This window comes from Amblyomma mixtum, chromosome 10 (assembly GCF_055824585.1).
Source record: "Amblyomma mixtum isolate Tamu chromosome 10, ASM5582458v1, whole genome shotgun sequence".
Classification (NCBI taxonomy): domain Eukaryota; kingdom Metazoa; phylum Arthropoda; class Arachnida; order Ixodida; family Ixodidae; genus Amblyomma; species Amblyomma mixtum.
The window spans coordinates 66,905,687-66,923,102 of record NC_143021.1 but is presented as its reverse complement, the minus strand read 5'-3'; the positions used below and the strand labels follow the sequence as shown (position 1 = coordinate 66,923,102).

Genomic DNA, 17,416 nt, shown 5'->3' with positions numbered 1-17,416 from the left:
GACGAGCAGCAAAGAAAAAATATCTCGTTACAGATATCCGTGCCACGGTTCTGAATATAATGAGAGTTGCATTCTGAAAAATACTGGTTTGTTTTGGTTTATTGAGGTTTAACGTCCCGAAGCAACTCGGGCTATGAGGGACGCCGCAGTGAAGGGCTCCGGAAATTTCGACCACCTGGGGTTTTTTAACGTGCACTGCTGACATCACACAGTACACGGGCCTCTAGAATTTCTTTGGAGGAGAAATTCGGTCGTCACGGCCAGGATCGAACCCGCGTACTTCGGTACAGCAGCCTAACGGCTTAACCACTGAGTTACCGCGCCGGGTTAAAATCGGGTTCGAGATCGAATGCGAATGAGTTCCCCAAACTCATTCGATGGCAAATGACATTCGAACTAATGACATTAAATGTTTCCGTGCAGCAGCCGATTAATGACATTAGGAACCAATATCATTCGATTAGAATGACATTAAATTTGCTAGTCTGACAGGAGTATAAAACACACTTGAGGACATTCAGAACTCACCTTGAACAGCTTTTCGTGGTGGGCCTCGGAAAGGTCTCCATTCACACTCCAGTACATTACTTCCTGCATGTCTTCTTCCACAGCCTGCAACGTCAGACCAGCAAGAAAATCTTCAGCTACCAGCCAAGCTAGCATTGGGCACAGAAGCATATACACAGCAGCAATAACCCAATTTGAAAATTAATAGCCCCATCAAAAGCCATATCCAAAGGCTATCGATTGCCATCTAACTCCAAGGAGTTGTGCCACTGCTACAAGGCAAACTCAATCACTGTCGAGAGGTTCCACCATTTCACACCAAGCTGGTGTGGCGCCACTGTTGCCAGCAATAATTTTGAAGGTATGTTAGCAATCAACCAAAAAGTTTAACCTGAAATGATTAAAAACAAAATGTTTATTCATCACAGTAGTATTAATCATTCTTGAAATGAAGTTGGTTGTCTTGGGCAAGCTGTAGTAGCATTCATGCACTTTTGAGGAAGCTGGTGCTGGTTGTTTTGATGTTCTGTCTATTCTTCTGCAAAATCATTTTCAAATTTCCTGGTGCGTTGCTGTGAGCGCTTTGCCGCCATTTGAAGGCCCTCGAAATTTCAATGGAGTTCTGAACTGACTCTGCAGGCTACTGACTCGATAACCATCAGAGCTGCCTGTGTAGCAGCGCTCATCGAGGGCCTTCAAGATGCAACAGGGGTATAAATTCTCTCCGTGTGACCACAACGGTGGGGGAGGAGGAAACCTTCAGCAGCTCAGCACCACTGAGCAGACGAGCAGGTGGTTGAAGACATGGCAGAATGATTCTGCAGAGCGTACGCACCTGAGAGCTCTTGTCACTATCATAATGTGGCCCTTACAGCAGTGTTCAGACAGTTCCTTTTGCCTTAAAACCCACTCTGCTTGTGCCCAGCTGGAAACAAGCGAATGTGATGATGATGGTGGTGGTGGTAATTATGATGATGGATTTTTGTGGCGTAAGGGCATCTGTGGCCAAAGAGCGCCATGGCACAAGGTTTTTTCCCCGACTCAAGGTAAGGTCAAAGGCCCCATTTCCCAAGCATCTCACCCTGAATAAGCCGAGCACCAGGCCAGGGGAAAGCTTGTGCCCACTGCGTCACCAGTGGGTGCCCGCCGGCACTGGGGATCAAACCCCCGCATGCGTGGAGGATGCTCAAACCACTATGCAACAGCTGCAGTACAACAAATATCACTAGGCTATTTCATCACCAGCAATAAAGCGTAATCCACTTATAACGTAACAGACATAACGACATATCCCCTATAACAATAAAATCTTTAGATTTATCAATTCCCCATTGTAAAAATAATCCAAATATAACGACAAAATTATTGGCGAAATAACAGATACAGCGACAGGACTGTGGCCACCCGGAAGGTGTTTATCTCCAAAATCTGTCCGAAAGTTTGATAAAGAAACAATGAAGTGAATGACATTTGCGCGCCCAAACCTCTGCAGACCTGCGCAGAACTGGTGTTTGCAAGACGAAACACCAGACTATGTTCACCACATGCGCAGTGGGCATGGTGTATTCAATCCCATTGTCATGCGGGAAAATCTACATAGGCCAAACCGGAGCATGCTTGAATGAGGGCCTGAGGCAACATCGCACAACTTTGGGCACTGGCAGCAATCTAGCCTTGCATGTCAAGGACTGCAAATGTTCTCCTAGTTTTCACACTACCAGCATTATCGGGCGGGGTAAATCTAAACGTGAGCGTGAGCTATTGGAGGCTTTCCTGATCAGAAAGAATAAACAGAAATGCGTCAGTGAGCCATCTGTGGTTATCACTGAAAAGGAGTGCAAGTTTTTGTCATTATAGTAGCCATGTCACCATGTGGTGCGTGAAGTGTATTGTCTGTAGGGTGTGTGCGCAGGCAGGAAATTCTTTTAAAATGAGCAATTCTTCATCGCAATAAATCAGTTCCAGCGTTGTGGTGTGTGCCTTCTTTGTTCTTGTCTCGCATCTACTTTCGCTGGTTCCCTTTCTATGCAGTATGAACCAACTAGCCCAGCAGTTTGCACTACCGAACGACATGAGAACTCGGCTAATGTGGGGATATCCGTAAGAGTGTTGCTTAGGGCCTTGGGAACCAAGTGCTATCATCATCGCAATCGCCGGAGGGAGGCGGGAAGAGCTTGCTCGGCCACTGCCGCCCAACGCTTTCTCACACAAATGGAGTGCAGCGCACGCCAGATTCGTCCAAGAGGCAAACGAAGAGACGTCTTGACCACGTAGAGATTCCGTGCAGACTGGTTTGTTTTCCGTCCAACAAACGCCAGCGGGAAGAAAGGGAACAACAGGAGAGAGGGAAAGAGAGAAAGGGAGCGGGCAGCTGTGGCACCAGCTCGGCTCTCTCTCCTTGCACCCCCACAGTAGTTTCCAGTGTTTCCGCCCATCTGTGCGTTCATGAACTGGGTAAAAATGGCAGCAACAAAGCGCAATGCGATATCTCCGAACCCACTTTTGTGATTGAAAAGTAACAATTTTTTTTAAGCGTTCGCTTTTTCTTAGTGCATTCCCCATTTCGCTCTGTCCGTAGCGCAAACCTTGGCAGCGCGTCAAGATGCTGCCCACTCTTAACATCACGGTGTGTTTATCTTTTGATATGGGATCTCTGGTAGGGGTGGCTCACTCGGAGAACTTGGCAGAGCGCCAGGACGCTGTGCGCCTTGCCTTTCACAGGGGGGAATACATGGGTGTGTTCTTTTTGCTCTCTTTAAATTGTTTTTTGCCGGTCCAGATATAAAGATATCGAATTTTCCAGTTTTCTCAATATCGTAACAAGTGGACTGCACTGCAGACAAAGCATTAGCCACTTTCTCTCGGTGGCATTTGTATGGGGGGCTTTATGTCCCAAAGCGACTCAGGCCATGAGGGACGCCGTAGTGGAGGGCTCCGGAAATTTCGACCACCTGGGGTTCTTTAACGTGCACTGACATCGCACAGCACACGGGCCTCTAGAATTTTGCCTCCATCGAAATTTGGCTGTCGCGACCGGGATCGCACCCCCGTCTTTCGGGTCAGCAGCCGAGCGCCATAACCACTGAGCCACCGCGGCAGCTCTTGGTGACATCTGCACCTTCCGAGATGCAAAATTTGCCACACCATGATTGCTGCTTGAAGACATGAAACCTGCACAACCAATTTCTTGATGCATTGAGAACTAATCCTGGGACCACAATTCCAACAGTCATGGCGAAATGTCTTCGTGCCACATACTTTGCATACCAAGATACTTTTGTGCCCTTAATTTGTGATGCAGAGTGGAAAACAAGCACCACTCAACACACCTCTGTGCCAGTGCTGTCTCACCAACTGCGAATGATGTTGGTAATAACCAACAGCTCTCTGGCATCACTGTAGCTTTGCAACATCCACATGAGCAACCAAGTGGCACTGTTTCTTGACCCCAGTTTTCCATTGCACGGTCTCTCACCAACGCCCCCGACAGCACACTGGGAACAACTGGTTTTTGACTCTACTGGTGCCATGTATTATCCTTACAAAGCATAGCACACAGCCTGTAGCTATGTATAGCAGTAAGCTTGCTCTGGGTGGTCCAACCGCAACGCCAACATGCAAGGCGCTCAACGCGTCAGGACAGGAAGACTGCAGGTAGCAAGTTTTCACAGAAGACAACTGCACTCGCATAGTACCATGTCACAGATGAGGCCCTGTTTACGCGACTAACCATTCACCCCTTTCAATTGATCAGCAATCAATTCACACTCGAGATTCGCCAATTCATGCAGCCCAATTGACACCAACTGAGCTAGCACACACAGACATACAAGTTTGAAAAGCAGAAAAGCGTCAGAGCCAAGTGCACTGCATAATCAAGTTACACAGCAGTGCTCAGCGTGCAAAAAAAAAGAAGCATGACACCTCACCGTTGCCACTTCATTGCCAGCCGCTTCTTTCGCTTCTTTCCATGCAGATATATAGATCTGGGCCAACACCTGTACAAAATCACTGAAACAAAAAATTGGCACATGATCACACCTTCAGCTTGTCACTGCGATTTGTCATGTGCCAAGTCTAGCTGATGATGATCGTGTCTGCCATCTGTCAAATTCTACGTTTGGCTTGCTCTGTCAGTCGCCATTTTTGTTTTGATGTCCTGCATTGTTATAGCGGCAAATGCGTTCCCATGATTCTTGATAAAAAGGCGCATTCGCCACTCTGCAAGTCTGCGGTGCACTTTCTGGCTGAGCGCAAGTTTCGGTGCCATTCCACCACGGGGCGGCGTGCACGGCCATATTCGAGATGAAGGCTGCTGATTCTGCACTCGAGCGCATAATCAACAACCTTTGAGAAGCTCTAAGAAGGCAGCGACAACACTGCTGTTTCCAACAGTGAATTGTGCAGCAATGACAGCGAGGATTCAAACTCAGAACAGAGTAATTATTGAATGAGAAAAAAAAATAAAAAGGGCAACGAGCAGTTCATGTGATGCCTATGCAATGTGTGCGTCTATTACAAAGGTAAGCCTTACCCAACTTTTATTTTGGGTTATAATCATAACAGGTATTGTAAGAAGTCTGAGCTTCAACTTGCTCAAAAATTTGTGAAAATTTACCCTGCAATTTGCATCAATTTAAAAAATAAGCGCGATCATTATGCGAGTAAATACGGTAACGCATAATTATGAACTTTTCGCAGCACCATGTGCATAAAAGATTCTGGGCAGCAGATCAAAGCACATCTCTGCAGTCGTAGTTGAAGGGAATGCGCGAGGCGGTCCTGCCAAACATCGTACACCAGTAAGCTGAGCTGCCAGTCACCCACTCAGGCGTTGCTATTGGAGGCATGATGCCATGAAACAGCTCTTTAATTGGCCAGACAAAGCAACAAGTCAATGTGTGTGCTTCTGGCGCCCGCTTTAATTGGTTTATGGGGGTTCAACATCCCAGAGCGACTCAGGCTATGAGCGACGCCGTAGTGAAGGGCTCCGGAAATTTAGACCACCCGGGTTTTTTAACATGCACTGACACCGCACAGTACATGGGCCTCTAGAATTTCACCTCCATCGAAGTTCAAGAGCCACGACCGAGATCACACCCCCGTCTTTCGGGACAGCAGCTGAGCGCCGTAACCACTGAGCCACCGCGGTTGGCTTTGGTGCCCGCTTTGAGCTGTCTCTCTCCATGATCAGAAATGGAAGTATTGGGAGATGATAGCTTCAACCTGCTCAGAATTAATCAGGTAAAAAGAGAAAACAGGCATATATCAAGGTTGTCTTTGAACACCGATTGAAGTCTAACATTTTCCATGCATGTGCTCCATAGCAATGCCAGCAGAATCTGCAGAGAGGATAGGCCCCTGAACACCTGCTGCCCCTAGCGACGGCACTCACTCAAGGTCATACTAAGTGGCCACTCTCTCACCACAGCACAGCCACGCTGTCAAAGCACCTATTAAGGCGGAAACTTGGGCTAGTTGGAAAGCATTTGGATTCATATTTGCTAGTGCTTAGTGAACACACGGGACAAGAACACAAATACACAGGACAGATGCTAGTCCTGTGTATTTGTGTTCTTGTCCCGTGTGTTCACCAAGCGCTAGCAAATATGAATGTCAAAGCACCCTTTCTTTTGTTGCCAAGGCAACACTACTGGAGACCAGCTCGGCTCGTCGCGTATGCTCGTGCATACCAGACGACCTTGAGTCGCCGTTGCCTAGCAACAGCCTCAGCTGCGCTCCAACAGATGGCGCCCACACACCCAGGGGGCACCACCCTCGCACAGCCGCTGGGTTTCACAGCTCATGACGCCGGCACGAGCTAAACCAAACGCTTGACCACAAGCGTATTGGCAAAAACAGCACGTACGACCTAGTGCCGTTGCCTGGCAACCCGAGTTACTACCCGAGCTTGCACGACTTACTCGGGTAGTAACTCTGGTAAGTTCGGACGAGCGCCGTGCCATCTGCGGGAGAGGTTGCTTGGGGAGAGCGACATGGGTCGCCAAATCCCGACGGGTGGCCGGGACAGAGACAGCCACCTGCCGGGGCAGTGGCGCATCGCTCGACCGCTGCACTGGTAGTGGTACATGAGGACTCCTAATGAATCTCAAGTAGGAATGACCAATTCAGCACACGTGGGCCCTAAAGATATCATGCCACACCCCCAAGGCGGAGTTTGAGTGCCCCCTCCAATTGAACACCTGCTTTCGCAGGTCTACTCGGTCTAACTACGTTAAAGGGGTTGCGAAACACTGCCTGGGGGAATACCGGCTATACTTCAGGTGGATTCTTTATGTCACACAGATGCTGACTTAAAAAGAATTACAGGAATCGATGCACAGGAACGGGAGTTATTCAGTGAAGAAATTTCAAAATACAAGCAAACAAAACGCTGCCCTCAACTCAATTTTGGCGGGGCTTCCCACTCCTATTTCGCTCTCCCAATGACGGCACCTGGCGCAACCAATCAAAACAGCCAGCCAGAGCACGTCGCGGAAGTGTGTACTCCATGGTTGCCTGCTCTCTGTGAGACTGGCAGCGTTGTTTCCATGCCGGAGCGCCCCTGGTGGTGTATTTTTATTTTACTTGCTTTGCAGGGCTTTTATCTAAGACAAACAAATTGTTTTTGTTGATCTAATATAAAACGCAGACAGGTGAATAAATGCGTCACTATTTATTCACATAATTTGCAGTATATTTACTGTATGTCCGGTCATCAAGCTCGCGCCAGGTGATGTCATATCCGCTGCTAAAAACCCGCCACTGTGTGGCGACACCATCAGAGCCATGAAGTTGTTTTTGGGAGGACATTAAAATATTAAAAAACGGAATGTACGCGGTATTACCGACGCTAATAGCACCATTATAACTCACTATATGCAATCAACAGGCAAAACAGTTAACTAAGATTGTGTTTCTGGGCCCCTTTAAGCCCCTGTCAATTTCCACTGCGGTTCAAGGTAGCCTGCCGTCACAAGCATGTGTGCCAGCAGCTGCCTATCCATACCATGTGCTGGTGGACATTGCAACAAGTATGCTTGTGAAGATAAGTCTTCTTTGATAGTAATTTTCTTGACAAGATGAAAGCAAAACCAAAACAAAGCCAGTAAATATGGCTCAAGTATAGCAGTTCCTCAGTCAAGAGAGGTTGCCAGTCAGATACAAAATACGAAACTGTGCATGCAGCAGCTTTCACCAACCTTGTCATGAATGGCAAAGCCTTATCCACCTCCTTGTAGATGGCATGGGTAAGGTTCTTGTCCAGCGAGAGAAAAAAGATGACAGCCTTCCGTCCCTACAAAAATTGAAGCACAAGCTCAAATTCTCGGCTGCAGCAAAGATGTCAAAATGCACATGGTCCTCCTAGACATTCAATAAGGCCTCAAAAATTATTTTCTTTCAATACTGCACCAGCAAATTTCCAATCTCTTCTTTGTAGCAGTATTTAAGAAACTAGGGTCATACAGTCGAACCCGCATAAACTGACCTCACAAAAAAATGCCTACGAGTTCAATATACTTAACGTGTAATTTGATATAAAAGTAGCAGCAAATTTTATGCAAACACATTGAGATTGAAAAAAAAATGCTTCTATGATAGCCACTTACTGCGTGCAGATTACCCAGTGAAATAGTCGTGAATTTATTATGGTTTTTCATTTTCATTGCCTTGGAGAGAACATTTCTCAACGACATCGATGGACTCCAAACAGCTGCGACCGTAGCTGTCGACTGACGAGCAGTGTATCAATGAAGTATGCTGAACACATGGAACACGTAAGCACATGTTCTCTCAAGTTCTCGTCGCAATTTGCATCAATGGTGCCCTGGCTATCCGCAAAGTCTGCCATGATGTCTGTCCGCAAGCTCTCCCGCAGTCTTGATGTTGTTGGCCATGGAGACAAAGTCCCCTACGGCTGGCTGCCCCATCACAAAGAGCACCAGGAAATTCGGACAACTGGTTCCACATATCATCAAGCCCCATGACGGCTGCGTCGAGCTCACCCGACAAAAAAGTCGCTCCGTCTTCTCCGGAGAAAGCTGAGACCAGAATGTCGGAAGCAGTGCTGTATAATTTTGTCTCTGACATTATTCTACAACCCGCTCAGCATAAAGAGGTCGATTTTTAGGCACCTTCCAGTCCCCGGGTTCTGCCGTTCAATCAGATGTTTCCGACAATCAACTGCGCGGATTATCCCCTGGCAGAAGTGCAATGTTGCTAAAATTAGATTGCAGTGGTTGCCTTTGCCTACCGGAAAAAGGAGGGGGTACGGTGTAAGAAGGCGTGGCAAGGCAGAACAGCGCAAGCTACACAGGGACAAGACAGCAGACGCTGTGTGTCTACTTTCTTGTCCCTTGTGATGAACCAACCAGCCCATGATGTGTCATTCAAGAAGGCGTGACCGGTAATGGAAACCACGTCGAGGGAAGGAGGAAGAGGGTTACCGTGCAAGGAAGAGGGCATCAGAAGGCACAACCGACGGGCGCTTGCCACTGGAACCACCCAGCTGGTTGGCTGATATACACAGCCACTAGCCTCCGTCGCCATGCACTGATGGCAAAGCTCGAAACTACCAGATCTGACTCTCTCTCAGTCTATCGACAGCAGCCTGCCGACCGTCAACATGCCTGCCTTTTGAGCGCACGTCAGAGGGTGCGTGGGAAACTGTGTGTAATAAGCAGTTCAGGCCGGTGGACAAACATCTCGATGATAACATGCCAAGCACGTTACACCGCATATACTCGTGTATAAGCGGTACTTTCTTTCATGAAATTTTCACAGGAGCGGGTTATACACGAATCAGGCCTATACCTCCACATTAACACACTGTGGTGCCACTGCAACTATTGTGTCAGATAATTAAAAAGCTGGTGACAGATATGAACATTTTGCTTCCCCATTCATTGCCACTTTCGCACTCTGGTCCTGCTGGGAGGCTTTCTCCTCTCAAAACAGAAAGAACAACATGACCCAGAACTGGATCATTCCTAGGGGCTCGTGCCCCAACAGCAGGTGACAGGGGTCATGGACATGCATCCTCAAGCAAGAAGATCACAGCAGGGCGAGGCAGTGTGATGCTGTCGTTGGGCAGTGGCAGTCTACTAAGAGCATCAGCATGACTGAGCTCTTTGCCAGGCTTGTACACAAGTTTGTACTTGTCGGCGGAAAGCTTCAGGGCCCACCTGACCACTCGAGACAAAGCTTGCACTGGAACAGGCTTGTTGGCACCCCACAGTCCAAGAAGTGGCTTGTGGTCAGTGTGTTCCTCAAACGATAAGCCCCACATGCACTGGTGGAACCGATCCACACCAAACAATATAGCCAGTGCCTCCTTGCCAAGCTGACTGTAGTTTCATTATGCTTTAGACAAGCTCCTCGAGGCAAAAGCAATGGGATGTTCTTGGCCATCAGCATCTTTGTGAGCCAGAACTGCACCTATGCCATACGGTGATGCACACAGGCCTATCGGGGCGGAAATGTGCAAGAACTGGAGCTGAAGTTACCAGGTGCATCTTGCCATTCCTGTCCCCACTTCCTTCCGTCACGAAGAAGCGGACGGAGGAGTGCAGAAAGATTGGGTAAGAAATGGGACCCAAGAAGCTTTGAAGTTTCTGGACATTTTGTGGTGCAGGAGCATGCAAAATGGCAGCCACCTTGGCAGTGTTCGGGGATAGGCCCTCCCTGCTGATGATGTGCCCTAGGTACTCAACTTGTGGCACGAAAAAGTGGTACTTTTCAAGCTTCAACTTGAGGCCGGATTCTTTTAGTTTGCCAAGTATGGCACGAAGGTTGCGTAGGTGCTCACTGTTCTGTGCAAACTGAGGCTCTCAATGGGGCAGCCATATACCTCCATTTAGATGCGAAAACCTATCACTCTGTTTACAAGCACTTCGCCTAAAGCATCTGAGATGAAATGACCTCTGCTGCAAGAGGGATTCCAATGTTCATCTGACACAAACACTAACAGTGTTCTCAAACAACTGACTGACTGGAGTGCAAGCGTTAATTTCGACGCCTGTCGCTACTTGATGTTTCCAACGCATCACCTTGGGCCTGTCCAGGTAGTTTGTTGAGACAGCACACTTGGCCAAATGCCCATAGAGCTCCTTGCGATCAGCCCCATTCAGCTGCACACAATGGATGCTGTCGTCCACCAGGCCATCGTTCAAGATGAGGACGGTCGCAACTAGGCTGTCCGTCTTCACCTGGAACAGTAATGCGAGGCAAGGAAAATGCACAGCGAGCGTTGAGTGGCTGCACTGTCAGATCGGAATCAAAACTTGCAGCGCACTATGGAGGTCTAGTGGGAACAACAACATCAACACAAGACACCAATGGACAGATGCAGACAGGACTTCACTGAAGAGGCACGTCCTTCACCACCCACAATGCACATGCACCACAGCTTCATGACAGTCAAATGCACCACGCGAATGAGCCCAGTGAACACAAATTTATTTCCTTACCATGCAGATACTGTACCTCACTATCGTCGAGAATTACACACACTTTCTAGTCCTCTGCTTATCAGATTAGTATGCTGGTGAACAGCAACTGCATGCCACTCCTCAAGAGCCAGATACATCTACAGTATCTTGTAACAAAACAGCGCATGGACACACGACAAGAACAGAGAGAAGACCCACACAGTGCTGAACCGTTCTCTTCGCTCTTGTCCTGTGTCCATGCGCTGTTTTATTACAAGATGCATAACCAACTCGCCCAAACTGCCATTTTACAACACCTACAGTAGCATCGTGGTGGAGCAGCGCAAAGGACGGGACACAAGAAACAAGGAAAGACGTACACAGGCGCTGACTATCAACTGAATTTTTATTGCGAAATACAGAGAATATATAGCGATCATGAGGGGGTGGAACATAGATAAAAGGTTGCTCGGTCACCGGAATCCAGAAGACAGTCACGTCAGTAGATAAAGTATGTTGGTGAAAGTGGTGGCGGTGAAAGACGATAAAGAGAAGCGGAGGGTGTATAGGGCCAAGGCGCGAAATAACGGATGATCGGTAATGAAAGATGAGGTCGCCCTAAAGGGGCTAAAAGCTATAGACAATCAATAACAGAAATGATGGCATTAAAAACATAAAAATCGTTAAGAACATTTAAAAAAACACTTTAGAAACATTAATGCCTGGTAGGCTGGGAGGTATGAAGGGCCGGCAATCAACAAACACATTAAGGCCTCACGGAAGATAAATTTTTAAGGAGGCCAAAAAAAGGGCTAAAAGCACGAAACAACTAAAAGGAGGAGTAAAGGCCTGCGACGAATAAAAACTAACCCTATATCACAATTAAAAACCCGGGGAAAAACAACACTAAAAAACAGGAAGGGATAAAAATCAAACGCCAAGATTCAGAACCCATGCCCTGCTGTTCTCAGAAAATCCAATTCTTTCTGAGATAAACTAATGGAAGATGTACTGACACAGTGGTCTTTTGCACGACGGATGTTGCAAGCCTCAATTATTTCTCTCGACGTACGATCTCGTCCTTTCCCAATGATTGTACATTGGTTAAAAATTGGGGCGCAGGTTTTGCTTTCACATTTTTTGCAGTGCTTGGCCAGATTTCCAGTGATGGCTATATTACCTACATTATTATTATGTTCTTGAAGTCTGACATTGATGCATCTTCCCGTTTGACCAATGTATTCCTTCCCGCAGGATAAGGGGACAGAGTACACAACACCGGAGGCACAAGGAACGTGGGGATTGCTGTGCGTATGCCCACAACCACGGTGAACTTGCTGGTTGTTAACTCTCCTGCAGAGAGAGGCGAGCTTGTTGGGCGCAGAAAAAACCACGTCGACGCCTGCGCGTTTCCCAACTTTCTTAAGACCGTGGCTAATATTGTGCAGATAGGGCACAACTACAACATTTCTGCGGTAATCCTCCTTCCGGGTGGGCAAACGTTTTTTCTTTATGCTGCCTGCAACTGATATCAGGAGAGGTAAAGGGTAGCCCGCCGCGAGGAGCCGACCCACCTGCCCGTGAAGACAGTCATGAAGTCGATGTTCGCAGGTTTTTTGAAGGGCGTTGCGGAAGCACAGGCTGATGATTCCTCGCTTTATCAACTTCGAATGTGCTGACGCGTATGAGAGGAGCGGCTTTTTACCTCTGGGTTCGTATGACCAGCAGGCATGCGCGGGAGAAAAATGAAGACGTAGGTCAAGGAACCGCATGTTGTTATCTTCTGGGAATTCAGACGTTAATACGAGAGGATGCAAACATTGGTCAAACAAGGACTGAACTTCGGGAACTGCAATTTTGAATTCTTCACTGTTGCATTTTAAAAGGACGAGATAGTCGTCTACATATCGAAAGATATGTAGACTCGTAGGCTCCTCGCGGCGGGCTACCCTTTACCTCTCCTGATATCAGTTGCAGGCAGCATAAAGAAAAAACGTTTGCCCACCCGGAAGGAGGATTACCGCAGAAATGTTGTAGTTGTGCCCTATCTGCACAATATTAGCCACGGTCTTAAGAAAGTTGGGAAACGCGCAGGCGTCGACGTGGTTTTTTCTGCGCCCAACAAGCTCGCCTCTCTCTGCAGGAGAGTTAACAACCAGCAAGTTCACCGTGGTTGTGGGCATACGCACAGCAATCCCCACGTTCCTTGTGCCTCCGGTGTTGTGTACTCTGTCCCCTTATCCTGCGGGAAGGAATACATTGGTCAAACGGGAAGATGCATCAATGTCAGACTTCAAGAACATAATAATAATGTAGGTAATATAGCCATCACTGGAAATCTGGCCAAGCACTGCAAAAAATGTGAAAGCAAAACCTGCGCCCCAATTTTTAACCAATGTACAATCATTGGGAAAGGACGAGATCGTACGTCGAGAGAAATAATTGAGGCTTGCAACATCCGTCGTGCAAAAGACCACTGTGTCAGTACATCTTCCATTAGTTTATCTCAGAAAGAATTGGATTTTCTGAGAACAGCAGGGCATGGGTTCTGAATCTTGGCGTTTGATTTTTATCCCTTCCTGTTTTTTAGTGTTGTTTTTCCCCGGGTTTTTAATTGTGATATAGGGTTAGTTTTTATTCGTCGCAGGCCTTTACTCCTCCTTTTAGTTGTTTCGTGCTTTTAGCCCTTTTTTTGGCCTCCTTAAAAATTTATCTTCCGTGAGGCCTTAATGTGTTTGTTGATTGCCGGCCCTTCATACCTCCCAGCCTACCAGGCATTAATGTTTCTAAAGTGTTTTTTTAAATGTTCTTAACGATTTTTATGTTTTTAATGCCATCATTTCTGTTATTGATTGTCTATAGCTTTTAGCCCCTTTAGGGCGACCTCATCTTTCATTACCGATCATCCGTTATTTCGCGCCTTGGCCCTATACACCCTCCGCTTCTCTTTATCGTCTTTCACCGCCACCACTTTCACCAACATACTTTATCTACTGACGTGACTGTCTTCTGGATTCCGGTGACCGAGCAACCTTTTATCTATGTTCCACCCCCTCATGATCGCTATATATTCTCTGTATTTCGCAATAAAAATTCAGTTGATAGTCAGCGCCTGTGTACGTCTTTCCTTGTTTCTTGTGTCCCGTCCTTTGCGCTGCTCCACCACGATGCAACAGCACCAACTAGCCCAGCAACTTGCTCTTCTAAACCTACAGTAGACCGTCGATTATATGACTTTCAGGGGACAGTGTGAAACAGTTGTATACCATAAATGCTCGTGCAAGGGCTGCCCCCAGCAATTTAAAAAAAAGAAAGTCAGCCAAAATAATTGCTTCACGTGCGCAAATTTTGCCCACATAGCAGGTTACGGAGGGAGGTGGCAGCCGATAACTGCCTGCGACACTCGTCACAACCCCGCACGCGTCGTCGTGCAGACACACACACCAGTCTCTGCCTGGAACCGCAAGCATGCGGAGCCAACTCTTCTTGTGCGCTCGGTGTCAGGGAAAAAGCTTTCGGCTACACAAAAACTAGAATAGCGCGTTCCAATGCCAGCAGCGTTTCTTAAGGGGGGACACTACCCTAAGCAGTGAACTTTTGAACCACTTGCTCCATTTCATTAAAACTTGTGGGCTAGTTTATGTTACTGCTGGGACCACCTCTACTATATTTAATTATTCTAGAATAAGTATGAAGCTTGTTATGCAACCTTTGTGCCAAGGATAACTATGCTTGCTTAGGAAAACTGTTGTTTGAAAAATAAGTGTAATTTTTCCAGTTTTTTGTGTTATGTGGCATTGGGAATGTCCAGAGCTCACAACAGTGGAATTATTTTGCTTAGTTCTATATTTTGAAAGAATGATACCATATAAAGAATGACATTGGATTTTCATTTTGCATCAAATTTTTTAGTCATTTTTTGTGTGAAAAAAGGAAAAAAATAGACAAACTGAGCACAAAGTTGTGTTCCTCAAAATTTCGCTCCAGAAAACCTGCTACAATACCAATATTATCAAGTAATATTGGAATGATAGTTTTTCTAAGCTCATAATTGGCTGAAGAAACAGGAGATGAGAAAAATAGACTCACATGATTGAAAATCATCCCATTTTATTTTAAGCACTACAGTGTCAAGACAAGCCCCCAGCTGAGTTATAAAATTTGGCAGAGGTGGTCCCAGCAGTGATGTTCGCAAGTTTCAATGAAATTGAGCAAGCGGTTCAAAGTTCACTCCTTAGAGTAGTCTCCCCTTAATGGCCACGCCCCACCCACTGGGCTCGAGCAATACGCACCGTAGTAACGCTCACCCAATGTCGGCAGTGCATCGAAGCCCCCTAGCAAAGTGCTTTCAATCTAGTGAAGGTCTCACCTTGTTGTACCACACATTAAAATGACCGTGCAATCGGTCTCAGCGATGCCTTCAACAGCAAAGTGCGCGGAAAAGCAGGCCAGGCAAATACCTCCTAACATTGATGGACGTGGATCATGTGTGTGGCGCGCCACTCCGAACCGTCGGCCAACGCATCATTACTGACTGTTGAGCACCAGACCGGAGGATTTTCATCTTAACTTAGAATCACATGACGTTTGCCAGTAAGATCTGGCAATCTGTTTTGCTTTATGTAGTAAATTTGCGGCGGTCGTTGGTCTTCCACGCTTGGAATGCATTGTGTATTTTAAGGATTCACTGGGGCTGCACTAATTCATCATAAAAAAATGGAACACCTACTCAGGGCTCTGCTGTAGTCTGAAAAACTTTACGGTAAAATGACAGAAGCCAACAGCCACAGAAACCAAGGAGCACAGGGGATTTTTTTTTTAATTAATCTATTTTGTGGTGTTAATCAAGTAAGAATATTACTGAATATGTTATCGCTTAAAGCCAATTGATTAGAAAAGCAGAAGAAAAAACAACCACATGCCGCCGGTGGGATCCGAACCCACGACCTCCGAATTACGCGACTGGTGCTCTACCTCTGAGCTACGGCGACGGCTGTGTAAGGGGCACACCCCGTCAGAAGTGCTGAAGAAAAGTGCGTCCTTACACGACTACATGCAGTAATCCAGGTGTTGTATAAGGTCTCCTCGATCAGGCTGCCCTTTCTGCACCAGTTCAGGCACTCTCGATTTGCCAGTGCAGCCAGCGCCACCTGCCCTTCGGCACTCGAGTTGACACAGTGCTGCACGAGTTCTCCGGCACTTCTTGCACTAGCCTCCCGGCGAGGGCACATGGCTGTGTACGCATGTCAGCAACTGGCTGGCATGGCACACTCACCTCTCTGTCCAGCCTCGCGTGTTTCTATACACCATTTCTTTTTCAAATATTGTTATCACCCGCAGCCTGATGGTGCGTTTCCATAAGAGGCAGATGGTGAGATGTTTTTTTAACACGTAGGTGATCTCAATGTTTGTGGCAACTCACTACAGCACCATCTGCACCTCCGCTTACAGCAGCTTTGAGGTTGCTGTCAGCCCACACCTGGGCCTGCCAGTTAGCCTCTGTCAGCCACTCGACCGTCACCGTTCAGTGGACGAGAGTTGTTGTGAATCAGGCAACTCTTTCCTTCTGTAATTGCGGCAGTCACTTTTCAATAGAACGGCAACAGCCTGAATCACGTGTATGAGCTGTCAAAGGTTGTCTCGTGCAGAAGTCTGGATAACCTCTCGAATTCAAAGTCTGTTGCCTCGTCAAAGCACCCACTGAGTCGGTGACGGTCGACCAGCCTGCGCCACTTTGCACAACGCAACGGAAAGGACTGGTGTAAACTTCTGCACCACTTTTGGAATTAACAAATTTCTGAGCCACTCCACGAGATATGCGCCACTTCGAACAAATGCACATTGTACAATCCCGTGCATATGTCAAACCATGGGACAAACACCGACACACGGCCGCAGTAGATGAACATTTCTGCACTTTTGCGCTCGATTTCGCCGCTGCACCCATGAACAGTAGTGTCAGGCTACACTCACACTGCAAGAACAGCACTGGCATGGCACTTTTGTGAACTAATGCAGAGCGTGCAGCCAAATCGAGGAGACCTATAATCGAAAATCTCACAGAAGTGACTCATTCGCGCAAAAAACATATCCAAAAATTAAAGTTATTTTACAAAAGCGCCCGTTTTCATCCTGCGAGAATGAGTTCCAAGACCACACACAGCCAGGTGCTTTGAAGAGGCTACTTTAGACGAGGTGCATTCTCATCCCTGCGTCGCATGTGCCTCAAAATCAATGATTTGGATGACCCTTCGAAGCACAGACAGGTCTTTCCAGTCAGACTTCCTCTAGAGCCACTGTCACTTCGCAGTGTCTGTACTACTACGAATTCGCTTTCTGCAGTGCTGTGCGGCCCACTGGGTGACAGCACGCTCCCAGCTTGGTCCCCACGTACTCCGCACTGAAGCCGCAGCGCAAAGCGATTTCCAACTAGCCGCCGATGATCGTAGAAATGTCTAATCTCATTACAATAACTTCAC

General features: G+C 47.2%; 1 protein-coding gene across 2 annotated transcripts in view; it reads right to left on the bottom strand.

The window, feature by feature from the left end:
- Window positions 1-17,416, bottom strand: part of LOC149326015 (condensin-2 complex subunit G2-like) — an 88,672-nt gene that overhangs the window by 53,489 nt on the left and 17,767 nt on the right. For both annotated transcript variants that reach the window (XM_089565140.1, XM_089565141.1), the window contains exons 5-8: window positions 10,557-10,715; window positions 7,710-7,804; window positions 4,437-4,518; window positions 529-612 (exon numbers count right to left, since the gene is read on the bottom strand). In XM_089565140.1, the coding sequence (XP_089421266.1) occupies window positions 529-612; window positions 4,437-4,518; window positions 7,710-7,804; window positions 10,557-10,715 (420 nt within the window). The remainder of the gene's footprint in view (window positions 1-528; window positions 613-4,436; window positions 4,519-7,709; window positions 7,805-10,556; window positions 10,716-17,416) is intronic.